Source organism: Bos mutus, chromosome 19, assembly GCF_027580195.1.
Source record: "Bos mutus isolate GX-2022 chromosome 19, NWIPB_WYAK_1.1, whole genome shotgun sequence".
Lineage (NCBI taxonomy): Eukaryota > Metazoa > Chordata > Mammalia > Artiodactyla > Bovidae > Bos > Bos mutus.
Window position 1 is genome coordinate 49,966,218 of NC_091635.1, and position 13,980 is coordinate 49,980,197.

At 37.9% G+C, this 13,980-nt stretch overlaps 1 protein-coding gene across 9 annotated transcripts in view; it reads left to right on the top strand.

The window, feature by feature from the left end:
- The window catches only part of BCAS3 (BCAS3 microtubule associated cell migration factor), a 595,190-nt gene that overhangs the window by 148,241 nt on the left and 432,969 nt on the right, over positions 1-13,980 (top strand). For all 9 annotated transcript variants that reach the window (XM_070390544.1, XM_070390541.1, XM_070390545.1 and 6 more), the window contains exons 10-11: positions 9,249-9,325; positions 12,706-12,789. In XM_070390544.1, coding sequence (XP_070246645.1) covers positions 9,249-9,325; positions 12,706-12,789 — 161 coding nt within the window. The remainder of the gene's footprint in view (positions 1-9,248; positions 9,326-12,705; positions 12,790-13,980) is intronic.

Consider the following 13,980-nt stretch of genomic DNA (forward strand, 5'->3'; position numbering starts at 1 on the left):
GAGTATTTAAAGGAATGAATATATGAATGCATAGGTGAATGAGGTTTCTCCCTCTGGTTGGAATAAGGACAAACTTTTTTAAAGTATGAGTTTATTTGAAAATTTATATCTTTGTAATGATCAGCTCTTGAGTCTCTAACCTTAGATATGCAGATGACACCACCCTTATGGCAGAAAGTGAAGAGGAACTAAAAAGTCTCTTAATGAAAGTGAAAGAGGAGAGTGAAAAAGTTGGCTTAAAGCTCAACATTCAGAAAACGAAGATCATGGAATCTGGTCCCATCACTTCATGGAAAATAAATGGGGAAACAGTGGAAACAGTGGCTGACTTTATTTTTTGGGGCTCCAAAGTCACTGCAGATGGTGATTGCAGCCATGAAATTAAAAGATGCTTGCTCCTTGGAAGAAAAGCTATGACCAACCTAGATAGCATATTCAAAAGCAGAGACATTACTTTGCCAACAAAGGTCCATCTAGTCAAGGCTATGGTTTTTCCAGTGGTCACGTATGGATGTGAGAGTTGGACTGTGAAGAAAACTGAGTGCCGAAGAATTGATGCTTTTGAACTGTGGTGTTGGACAAAACTCTTGAGAGTCCCTTGGACTGCAAGGAGATCCAACCAGTCCATTCTGAAGGAGATCAGTCCTGGGTTTTCATTGGAAGGACTGATGCTGAAGCTGAAACTCCAATACTTTGGCCACCTGATGTGAAGCACTGACTCATTGGAAAAAACCCTGATGCTGGGAAAGATTGAGGGCAGGAGGAGAAAGGGACGACAGAGGATGAGTGGCTGGATGGCATCACTGACTCAGTGGACATGAGTTTGGATAAACTCCAGGAGTTGGTGATAGACAGGGAGGCCTGGCATGCTCCGATTCATGGGGTCGCAAAGAGTCGGACACTACAGCGACTGAACTGAACTGAATGATCAGCTCTTGAGTCTCTCTCCCGTATCTGGAGTATTGCTTCCCCTTTCAGGAATAGGAGCTTCTGTTTTAGAAGCCTTTGTTGTTGTTTTAGTCTCTAAGTTGTGTCTGACTCTTTTGCAACCTCCTGGACTGACAGGCTCCTCTGTCTATGGGATTTCCCAGGCAAGAATACCAGAGTAGATTGCCGTTTCCTTCTCCAGGGGATCTTTCGGACCCAGGGATTGAACCCATGTCTCCTGCATTAGCAGGCAGATTCTTTACCACTGAGCCACCTGAGAAGCCCTTATAAGCCTTTAGGAAATACAAAATATCGGTTGATTTTGATAAAAATGAATGGGAGACTGAGATGTTATTACTTTCTTAACTTTTATTCTTTTTATTTAGTTAATGTTTTTTTTAGAATCTTTGTTATATAGTCTTAAATGCTTCCCTCTGTATTGCTGGACCACTGAACAAGTATTATTAAAATATTACTTGAACAAGTGTTATTAAACTATTAGTCTCTCTTGTATTCCATGAATTGTTCATGATGGGAAGACAAGATATGGAAGGATCACCAGATTTTTTTAGTGTTGCAGTCAGATGCTTTTTAAGTGGCATGCAGCTTATAAGTAAGTCCTGGTCAAGCAGGGTAGAGGCTCCAGTAGTGAATTTTCAATTATTTCAGATCCATTAGGATTATCACGTCTTCTGTTTGTGAAATGGCGCTCACAGTTTGAAGATGCCATGAAGTCTGTTTAGTCGGCTTAGTTGCTCAGATGTGTTCGACTCTTTGCAACCCCATGGACTGTAGCCCACCAGGCTCCTCTGTCCATAGAATTCTCCAGGCAAGAATCTGGAGTGGTGGATTTCTTTAAATCTGAAATGTATGTTAAGTGCTGCAAAGTGGGGTAGTATAAAAGTACAGCTGCCATTTCTTGGTGATAAATGATGGATATAATGTAATAAATTGTGTACTAAAAGCTGCTCGGCAGGCAGATTCTTTACCATCTGAGCCACCAGGGAAGCCCCAACTAGTGTGTCAGAATGCAGAATGCTGCATAACCTGGAAAGAGGGGATGTGCGAAGGGGCTTTTGGGATTCTGTAATATCCTGTTTCTTTTGAGTACTGCTCATGTGTATGCATATGTTTACTTGGTTGACTTGGGTACTTCTTTATATCGTATTTAAATATGTGTTGTAGTTTATATATAAAAAAAAGACTTCAGAAAGCATCAAAAATGACAAAAGTTTGTGATTTCTTTCCTCACACTCTGATTGCTATTTATTGTAGCATTTCATAACAGATCCCCCCCAAACCTTGCATATCGAATACTCTGGCCAGTAGTAGTTACATACCTCATTTCATACTTCCATTAAGAAGTATTGCACTCTTGGTTACATGTTATTTTATTTTACTTGAAAACCCTGTAGACCAGATTTATTCAAGTAATGTTAGGTTTGTAAGATTGATGATATTTGACACATGTTTGTCTGAAGAAATTTGGCTTCTTTTCTTTGAAATGCAACTGTACCTTAAGAAATTCTTATCAATATTTTGAGCAGAATTGAGCAAGACTTAATATTTAAAATCAAGAAACAAATGGAGCCATTTTCTGACTTTAAAGAAGTTTGTTTTCCCCCAATTTTTGCAGTTTCCCCTCTCCCCTATTCCTTTAAGCAGACTGAAACTTTTGGCAGGTCGAAAGAAGCATGGTATAGGTTATGTGTATTTCTCCAAATTTGGGTTGTTCATGCCTGTAAGCCAGGGTGTAGGGCCTGGTGGACAGGCGAGCTGACGGGCACACTGAGAATAGCATATTAGGTGCTCCATTTGCCTGTGCCGTGTAGTCCTCTCCCCAACCCCCATTGACTGGTTTCTAGTTTTTAAAGAGCTAGTACTAAAGGCCATGTAGAGCGACACATTCTTAATGAGGATATTGTTTTGTTCATGCAAGCATTTAATTTCTCGAAGGGTTTGAAAAGCTCTTGTGTAATACAATCGTGATTGCCTGAGTTGGGTATGAATACAATGATGAGTCTGTAAAATAAGTAGACACAACTGTGTTCATCAGAGAAAGCATCATGGGGATTTCTGCCAAAGGGTGGAAGGGTCAGCTAAAGAGAGCCGATAAAGAGCTGGAAAGGGAGTGCAGCCAATGTGATGAGAAAGGAGATGCCTGTGTATTTGGCTCAACAGAAAAGGTGGCCTTGAGCAGCTGTCTGATGTGGAAATCCAAAACCCACGTATGATTAAGAAAACAAAAGACAAAGACTGATAGATGTCATTAGCAGTCATTTCCAGTGTGCTTAAATTTAAACTCAGATACGAAGTCTCCAGAGAGACCAGAGTATTGTGTAGTAAGTAACTCTTTCCATTGGCTTCTGTTTTTGCTTTGAGGAGGAAAATTTATTCCTTACAATCCTATTGTTATTTCTTAGTGTTACAGTGTATATTCTTCATTTATATTAGTGGTGAATAATAAATAAAGAATGTATTTAAAGGATCTTTAAAATGCAAAATTATTTTTAGTTTTGAGAAGAGGAGCCTTTCTTTTTATGCTTCTAAGGAAGCTTGTAACTTCTGTAAGGAGAGTTGGGCAGGTTAATGTGACATCTAAGACCAGTTCAAGTTAAAACGCTATTCTTTTGGGTTCCCATAAATATACGAAAGGCTAGGCTGCCATGATGTTTTTGTAGCCCAGGCAGGTGTGCAGTATGAAGTGGATTCTGAACATGTGTGCCATGAAATAACATGGTTTCCCTATTCTCTGCACATATTAGTAATTTTCACCCATTAAGCCTTTCAATGGCATTACTGTTTTGTATACATAAAAAATAAAGCAAAAATGAAATCAAGTTTTAAATTCAAAGCTCATGGAATCTTAAGAGGGTCATTAATCATCAGTAAGATGGTCAAATAAATCTCTGAAGTGGTATTTCATATTTTATGTCCTAATGTCTTTCTGGAGAGGTTTTTATAGTCCTTTCTGAACTTCATTCAGTGTATGGTCTTTTGTGACTCTGTGTCCTTCACTGAACATAGTAGACTATTACATTTTTAGAGTGGTTTTACATTTGCAGCAAATTGGGCAGATGGCACAGACATTTCCCGTATGCCCCCAGCTCCACACGTGCACAGTCTCCCCCATTGTCAGCGTCCCTCACCAGAGTAGCGTATTTGTTGCACTTGATGAACCTGCGTTGACACAAAATTATCACTCGAGTCCATTGTTTATCTTAGGACACACTCTTGGTGTTGTACGTCACTGGGCTTCGATAAATGTATAATGGCACATATGGTTCCCAGGTTTCCCCAGTGGTAAAGAATCCGCCTGCCAGTGCAGGAGAGACAAGAGATGTGGGTTCAATCTCTGGGCCAGGAAGATCCCTTGGAGGAGGAAAATGGCAACCCCCTCCAGTACTCTTGCCTGGAAAATTCCATGGACAGAGGAGCCTGGCGGGCTATAGTCCATGGGGCTGCAGAGTCAGACACGACTGAACACACATGTGTGCATGCATATTGCTGTATATCCATCATTGTAATATCATGCAGGATATTTTCACTGTCTTAAAAATCTTTTGTGCTCTGCCTGTTCATCGCTGCCCTCCCCAACCCACACTGGCCCCCCACCCCCAGCAACCATTGGATTTCCTAGAATGTCATATAGATGGAATGATAGTATATAGCCTTCTCAGATTGGCTTATTTCATTTAATAATATCAAGTTTCCTCTATGTTGCTACCTAACTTTAGGATTTACTATAAAACTACAGTAATCAAGACAGTGTGGTATTGGCAGAAGGACAGATAAATAGATCAACAGAACAGAATAGAAAGCCCAGAAATAAATATTTGATGAAGGAGCAAAGGTAGCATAATAGAGCAAAGATAGTCTCTTCAGCAGATGGTGCTGAGCAACTGGACATTCATAGGCATGAAACTGAATCTAGACTCAGACTATTCATCCTTCACAATAATTAACTCAAAAAGAATCACAGACCTAAATGTAGCTTAGATGGTAAAGAATCTACCTAAAATACAGGAGACCCGGGTTCAATCCTTGGGTCAGGAAGATCCTCTGGAGAAGGGAGTGGCAACCCATTCCAGTATTCTTGCCTGAGAATCCCATGGACAGAGAGCCTGGCCGGCTGCAGTCCATAGGTTTGCAATGAGTCGGACATGACTGAGCAGGCTTGCACTAAGAAAGGATTGCCTGTGGTTATGAAGATTTACCACGGTTTTGTTCCAAGCTTTAGCTTTAGTCTTTTATTCATTTCCAGTTTGTATGCAGTGCGACATCAGGGTTCAGTTTCATTTGTTTGCACGTGGATATCCAGTTGGCCCATCATCATTTGTTGAAAGGACTGTTCTTTGCCCATTGACTTGTCTTGGTAGCCTTGTTGAAAGTCAGTTGATCATAAGTGCAGACATCTGTGTTTTTCCAAAAAGGTGTGCAATCTTTTGAGTTGTTCTTTTCAAGGAAAATAAAGCAGGGTATTACAGAGAGTAGTTAAACCCTTTGTATTTCAAAATCAGTTCAGGCCTTCTCTCCACTAGGGCCCCTGTTTTGCCAGAATGCCATGTAAAATTGCCATCAGTCTTTTAGTTATGGAATCATCTTCATGTTAGCGGGGCTTTTCGTGGATCTTACCTTTATTCAAATTTGTAAACTTGAGGTTTTTTAATATCCAGTTCTCTTTTACTTTGTTCACAAACATTGTAAACTTGTTAGAATTAGTCCTAGTATTGTAGAGATTTAGGTGGTGGTTGTTGTTTTCCTTCACTTTGTTTTCAAAGTTTAGCTGGAGGCAGTGGTTAATGTTTAAAGGAGTCATGCTTAGAAAGTTGGGATAGTGCTGAGAGGCTGATGGTCTGCTGATTCTAGCTGTAAAAAGTGTTTTGGAGAGCAGAAAAACTTTGCTTTCATTCCAATACACTCTGATTCTTGAGGTCCACTGGCTTTCTAAAAACATTGACTCAAAAAGTGAAATGAAGAATTGTAAACTACATTTTCCTTAGTATTTTTTAGTATTTGGAAAGCAAATATACTTATTAGGATCTGTTGAGGCAAAACTGTTATCACAATCGAGTTAGATGGTGGCTCAGATGGTAAAGAATCTTCCTGCAATGCAGGAGACCTGGGTTCAGTCCCTGGGTTGGGAAGATCCTCTGGAGGAAAGCATGGCAACCCACTCCAGTATTCTTGCCTGGAGAATCCCCATCGACCGAGGAGCCTGGTAGGCTACAGTCTGTGGGGTTGCAAAGAATCGGACTTGACTGAGCAACTAAGCACATGTTGACTTTAAAATTCAAGAGATTATTCACCTCTAATATAATGCCACAATTCACAGGTATTTATTCTGGTTTTCATTTGGTTCTTTTTTTACATTACATTTTAAAAGGGGAAATTTTCTTATAGACCATGTTTATGCTCTTTTCTCCAGTTCTGAAAGTGTATGTGAAATATGTATATTTGTTGTTTAGTCACTAAGTTGTGTCCAACTCTTTGGCAGCCCCATGGACTGTAGCCTGCCAGGCTCCTCTGTCCATGGGACTTTTCAGGCAAGGATACTGGAGTGGGTTGCCATTTTCCTCTTCCAGTGGATCTTCCCAACCCAGGGATCGAAACCATGTCTCCTATATTGGCAGGCAGATAAAGTACATTTTGGTATGAATTAGATGGGAGTGTAATAATGAAATCTACTATGTAAATACTGTGCAATATATATGTTAAAGTATGTTGTCTTTGTTTATATTGTATACTAAGTCACTCAGCCATGTCTGAGTCTTTGCAGCCTTTTGGATTGTAGCCCACCAGGCTACTTTGTCCATGGGATTTTTCAGACAAGAATTCTGGAGTGGGTTGCCATTTTCCTCTTCCAGGGGATTTTCCTGACTCAGGGATTGAACCAACATCTCCTGTGTCTCCTGCGTTGCAGGTGGGTTGTTTACCCGCTTAGCCGACACGGAAGTCCTTTTTCCTATGGATACGTCCATAATGTGCATTCAGTGATTATAGTAACATCACAGTTACCCAGCAGCTGATTTTTCGGGAATCCAAAGTTTTCCATACACCATCCTTTAAACTCTGAAATACACAGAAAAAATTTCTTTTAACAGTGAGCAGCAAATGATAAACCTGGTAGTACCTTGTATTTTTGTATGACATATGGACTTTCTCTTAGGATCATATCTTCTTTATAAGTTCCTCATCTTCTTTAAAAATGAAAACTCAGGAAATTCTCTGGGAGTCTAGTGGTTAGGACTTCATGCTTTCACTGCTAAGGGCCCAGATTCAATCCCTCATCAGGGAATCGAGATCCCATAAGGTGCTCAATGTAGCCAAAAAAAAAAGAGGGAATAGTAAACTCAAAATTGATGAAGTTGAAGGAGTGGAAATGAAAATTAAAGGGTACCAGAAACAACAGAGACTTGTGATTGTCTAGTGGTTGTGAAAACAACAGCATTATCAGTTCAGAAATTGCTACTCAAAAGTCTTCCTGAATTCAGGGAAGCACGAATGTACAATTAAGGAAGATTCCTATTAAAAAATGGCTTTAAAATGAACACAGAAAGCCTAACCTAGAGAGTAGGCAAGCACACTATTAGAAAAATTTTCTTCAGTAGATGACTTTTTTTTTTTTGCCTATATGCCTGATAAATATTAAGGTTGGTTAATATTTAGGTACATTGTTTATTCAGCATTTTTATTAAGCTGTTTGTCAGGTATTATTTTAGGCAGTAGAGATTTAGCTGTGAACAAAAGACACAAACGCTTGATCTTTATCAAGTGGGAGGAAGATAGAAAATAAAGCGAAAAGATAGTATATTACTGAACATATAAATTATTTTTATTTTTGACAGTACAAGTCAAAGTAGTTAATTACTATTCATGCCTTGATGGCTCCCTTCCTCTCAGGATCAGTACTAGACCGAGGCTTTCTGCTGGGGCAGAGATTTTCAGGTGTGCTGTTCATGCTATTGCAATCATGCTGTTGTTTTCCAGTTACACTCATGTGTTTCGTGCAGTTTGGCTGTTTTTTTGTTTTTGTTTTTTTTTTGCCATGGTAAGAAAAGTTATTTTTTTTATAAAAACCTGTCTCATTATATTAATTCAGATTCCAAATAGAGCCCCAAACTATGAAACGGATAACCTCAGTTTGATCTTCTAGCGCCCTACATTTTTGGCACCACGGACTGGTTTCATGGAAGACAATTTTTCCACGAACTGGGGAGAGGGGATGGTTTTAGGATGATTTAAGCACACTGCACTTATTGTGCACTTTATTTCTATTATTATTACATCAGCTCCACCTCCGATCATCAGGCATTAGATCCCGGAGGTTGGGGGCCCTTGCTTTAGTGTACATTTTAGAGAAAAGTGTTTGTGAAATATTAATGAGATACTTGTGGAATGATAGACCTCAAATTCTTTAGGTTAGGCTTTTGGTGTCCTTTGATTCTCCAGTCTCCTTTGAGTAGTCCTTTAAAAGCAGTTCTGTGAGCCACTGAAATATTGTCCTGGATGAGGACATTCTGCCCAGAGACCTTACTGGCGTAGTCAGGAGGGCAGATGAGAGCCTCAGGGATGACACGTACCACTTACTTGAATGAATTGTGTTGTGTCTTGTTCAGTGGAGTTCAGGAAGATGGCATTGGTGTTTCCATGGTGTGGGTGTCCACTGTCGGGAATATGGGATTAATTTTTTTTTAGGAAAAGAACTGCAAATAATCCTTTTTACCAGTTTGTTATTGGCTTGGCTGAAAGCAAGAAGAATGAAGTTGGATGCTTAAAGGAAATGCTCAGGATTGTGTAAATTAGTTCCCCAGCATCTGCTCATGCACCCTGTGTGAATTTCTTCTCCCCATTGGCCCCATACCTCCTTCCTTCATATTGATGTCATTTCATTTAAGGTGTACATCTTCCTTTTCTTTGCCCTTAAATTCCAGAGTCAATTGTATCCTTTTCTTTCTTCTTCAGATGATTTTGCTAGACTTTTGAAACTGTAGGGTTATGAACTTTACATGGTTCTTCTTGGCTTCTCTCTCTTATTCTAGGAGTAACTAAAAATGCCCAATTTTTGCAAAAAGCGAATACCAGTTCTTCCCAGATTTGTTTCTTATTGGAACAGAGTCAAAAGCCAAAGGAAACTATCGAGGAGGAAAAAAAAGGAACCTTTTTGAGCTATTAAAATAATAGCTAGGTTATGAGAATTTTAAGTGAGATTTGGGGGAAAAAAAGCACTTGATTTTTCTGGTTTTATGGCATCAAAATATGATGTACCAACAGAAAATTTATTCAGAAATTTCTTAATACTGCCCTTTGATCAATTTCAGGCTGCTACCCTTGTCCTGGACCCAACATGAATCCTGTTGCTCTTGGGAGTCGCTGGCTTGCTTATGCAGAAAACAAGGTAAGCAGAGCCCATGTTGGAATATTTGTTATGGAGCAAGTGTTGAGTTTTCCAAAGGTAATTCACAACTAGTAATGAATGTGTACCTTACTAGTTTGGTTTTGTTTTAATTGGGCACCACAAAATTGTCCAATCAACTGTACCCATGTACTCTCAACTCAGCTTGTCCTCTGAACCATTTCAGAGTAAGTTGCATATATCTCAGTGCCTCCAAAATACTTGTTATCAGCCAATTTAATGTTGATAAATTACTTTTATCTGTTATACTGTCCCTGTTCCAATCTTGTCAATTAACCCTATCTTGTCATTTGTAAAAAGCTTCTTTCCTGTGGTGCAGCCTCAGGTCTAGGATCAGGTATTATATTTTGTAGGAGTGTCCCTTTCTTGCTTTGTCTTTTACAAGATTGGTAACAACCCTCTACCTCTGCCCCTTATTCTTTTTATTTTAATAGAATGATTTTTCTTTTGAGCTTTTTGATGTTTTCTCTTGATTATAACCGGGTTCTGTATTTCTGGCTGGAACAGTGCGCGGGGGTTGTTCTGTAATTCCCACAGCATCACATCTGGAGGTACACGATACACATCTGTTCCTTGTTGGTAATGCTAATTTTGTCAGGGTCTTGTCCAGTTTCCATACTGAATAATCACTGTTTTTTTCCTCTTGTTAACCAATAGATAATTTGGAAAGAGCAGGCTTACATCCTACTTTTCATCAAAATCTTAGCCTTACCTAAGCTTAGCACCCATCGATGATTCTTGCGTGAATCAGTCTTTCCTACAAATATTCCAAGTCAATGATTTTCCAGTTCCACTCTACACCAGTAGGTATTTGGCTCTTTATTATAATCAAGAACTTCCCCATCTTTAAAAAAGTCTTACTGTATCTGTATTTTTGATATGGGCTCATGGATTCCTGTTTTTTTCAGTAGTTTTTAATATTTTTCTGTCTGTAATTATTTTGGCTTTCAGATTATCCCAGAGTCAATCAAAAGAGCCTCTTTAGTCTGCTTCTTGTGACATTGTGTTGTGGCTTCATCAAAATTAAAAAAGAAATACTCTTTCCTTGCTCACTATCATAAATCTTTGTACTTGCCCTGTCTCAGGCCTGGAATTCTCTGATTTTACTGGTTCTTTTAAATTGACAGTGATATCAGATACCTAAACTTTCTCCAGTAGACATACTTACTGTTTCTGGGGTCTTTTTGCTTCTAGACTCTTTCAGTGGACAGAGTTCACAAACAGGCATGTTATACACCCAAACATACTTCTATATATACACATAAATAGGCAAATATACATAGATGCATATTTGTGCACCCATGTATTTCCATATATACATAATACATTTTGGAAATGAAGAGTTCACATTGGCATTTCCACAGGATTCTCTCTGTTTGTCCCCCATTTCCTATTTATATGTCCTTTGTTTCAGATAGGAGACTGTGACATCAGCACGTTTTCTTCATCTCTTCAGTTCTGTAATACAAAAAGGAATTGTAGAATTGCTTGCTCACACTGCTACAAAAATCAAACCAACTAAAAAGAGTTCAGGATTTTTTTTGCAATTCTCTCTACTTTATTACTTCCTAAGACTGAAGATATAAGATCAAATACTGTGTTCATAGGTTGAGTTAGTTTGTTCTTTGTCCCTTTTTTTTTGCATTCCTCCATTGTTGTTACATTGTATTATTCAATTATGTATTGTGTACCAAATAATAGTGTATAAATAATGTATTATTTGGTAGGTAATTGTGTATTTTTGTTTATATTTTATTTATATGCTTATATATTTTATCATGTGTTTGATATATTTATTTTTTTCTTTCCTAAAAGATAACATTTTATATGTGTGTGTGTGTGTGTGTGTATAGATATATATGTTCTTTTGTACACTGCTTTTTTCACTCACCAGTATTTCCTAGAATTTAGTCGTGATAAGAGTTTTGCACTACAGAAATTTCTGATTTATCTTTCATTTTGATGTACCTCAGATGCAAATATAATTTTTGCAGTGGGTCTCAGTTTTAAACAGAGTTCTGACTTAGTTATGTTTATGTAGAAATGCTAACTCAGATTTAGTTGAATTGAAGAGGTAATAGTATGGCTTCTTTTCCTTGATTATTTTAATTAGCTGAGACTGGGAGAAGATGGTAGTGTTTCTAAGATAATGTCCTTCCTTGCATGTCCTGCAGGAGGCAGCAGAGGGATAATTTTTATAATTCTTCAAATGTGTATTTGTGAATGAATGAATGAATGAGTGAGTGGGTGAATGAGGGAGATTCTTTTCATTAGCTAAAATGAGCACCTTTCAGACTCTCTCTTTTCCCATGTGTGGAACTATATTTACCAATTACCTGTGATTCGGGAAATACCTCACCACTCTTGTTTTAAGGGATTGTTTCTTTTTAATGTCAGAGATGAAGAAAATTTTGATTTTAAAATAAAAGAATAAAAGTTCACACATTAGTTTTTATCAGGTGGGTGGTTTTAAATTATCTAAGGCTTTTTTTTTTTTTGTATTTTGGGAGAGGAAGATTTTGATTTCTATAGGCTTTTAATAATTCATATCACAGTGTGGAGTTATTCTAATAGTCTATTGCCATTTTATTTGAAAACCTTTCGGTATAAAAATATGGCTAATAATTTTTATATTTCGCTTTCTTTTTTTATTTAAACCTAAATTTGGAGAGTGTAAGGGCAGTGGAGGCTTTAGTCCTGGTTTATTGCTCAACACATGAGAGAATCATGCATTGAAACTAGTGATTCATTTTGAAAATTGGCAAGTTACTTATTTACATCAGACACGAATAAGGACATGTCTCTTTCCTTCTGATGTTAAAACTAGTGAGCCCTCTGAAGTGGACAGCTATTATATGTGTCATAGTTGATTTATGCATAATTTCTGCCGCTTTCCCACAAACACAATCGAAAATGGAAATATGGCACACTCTTTTGTCTGTTTTTTAAAGTTTCCTTTTGCTGTCTTTATGTAGGAATTAAAAGGACATAACCTCCAATTTGCTAGCATGTTAAATATTTAATGTTAGGAAGTTGTGGCTAAGTCCTTTGATTATGTTTCTAAAATTTATTTGTGGAAAGTCTGCCAGATCTCAAATCCTACCATTTCAGTTTATAAATTCTTAAAGACTATTCATCTTGTAATTAAAAATCGTATTTGAGCATGAAACTGCCTGAGTAGCACCGATAGATTATAAAAAGGGGTAAAAGTGTCTCAGCAGGGCTTTTAGCTGTTTGTCGAAAAAGGGCTCATGCAAATATTCCCACCCATCACCACCATTCTATGTGGTAAATAAGCTCTGTCCTAAGAGCCTGTAGAGTTAAACAGTGGAACAGAATGGTCACTCTCTCTCTCTTTGCAGTTGATTCGATGTCATCAGTCCCGTGGTGGAGCCTGTGGAGACAACATTCAGTCTTACACCGCCACAGTCATTAGTGCTGCTAAAGTGAGTAGCCTGCAGTCTCTGGGAGGTTTGATTACGTGGAGTAATTATCCCATTTCTCTCCTGAATTGTATTGAGATTTTCCCTTCCCTTTTCACTCACAAGTGTCGAACAAATTTAGGAAGTAAGTCAGAATTATTTTGTCACCTGAGAATTGGTGCCTAAATGATTAGGTATTTAATCTCTTAAGGTTCCTAAATCACACTTTATTTTCTCTTGTAATGATTTTAAGGTTTGTCCAGTTTAAGATATTTATGTCTGTTTGCTAGGTCGAAGTCTATAATCTAATTACTTTGGAAAGAAGCTTTGCATATTTTAAGTAGTGACTTCTGGATTCTATTTGTGTGTGTGTGTGTGTGTGTGTGTGATTTGAATCATTCTACCCATACTGACATCCCTTTGCATTTTTGAACATTTATGAATCTTCTTGACACAAAAAGAATATTAGTCATTAAGAAAACTTGAGTGAAGGCCCTGGTGCATTCAAAGACCCTTTCATGTCACAGAGCTGCCCCCTGCATGTTTGTCAAGTGAGTTCTTTTTGTGTATGCGCGAGGGTTCATTTTGATGATGGCTCGTAAACTTTATGCTGATTATAAGGTATCCTTATAATCACCGTTCTTTTGAATTGTGAAGTATACAACAAAACAGTTCTAATAATAGGGATGACATCGTGAATCTGAATGACAGCATGTAATAGAAAGCACAACTATTCAGAGAAGAACAACCGTTTAAAACAAACCACAGGGAGGGAATCAAAGGTCACACTGTTTTATGTAAAACAAATACAGAAATACTTCAAGATTGATCGCAAATGCTTCCATGATGGGGTTTGATGAGAGAAGCGTTACGTATTTTTCAGTCAAAGGAAAATACTGAATGGCTTTTTGCTTACAGCAGCATATATTAGATTTCAGAATCTCTGTAAGAATGGCTTACTTTTCTCTATTGGGTATGAAAAAGTTATGATGGTTAGCTCAGTGAAGAGAAATCTGAAACAGTAAAGGCAGCGTCGGTGTTATTTAGTTAATTTACAATATACCAATGAGATATAGTTCTCAAGTATTCAATTTCTTTCTGACTTATCTGCGTCACACACTTTGGTCAGGATAGCTCACTGTATTGTTATTCTGAATAATTTTTAGTTGTGTGACCAGCGATAATTTTCCAGCTCTTCTTTGGTATAATTGTGTG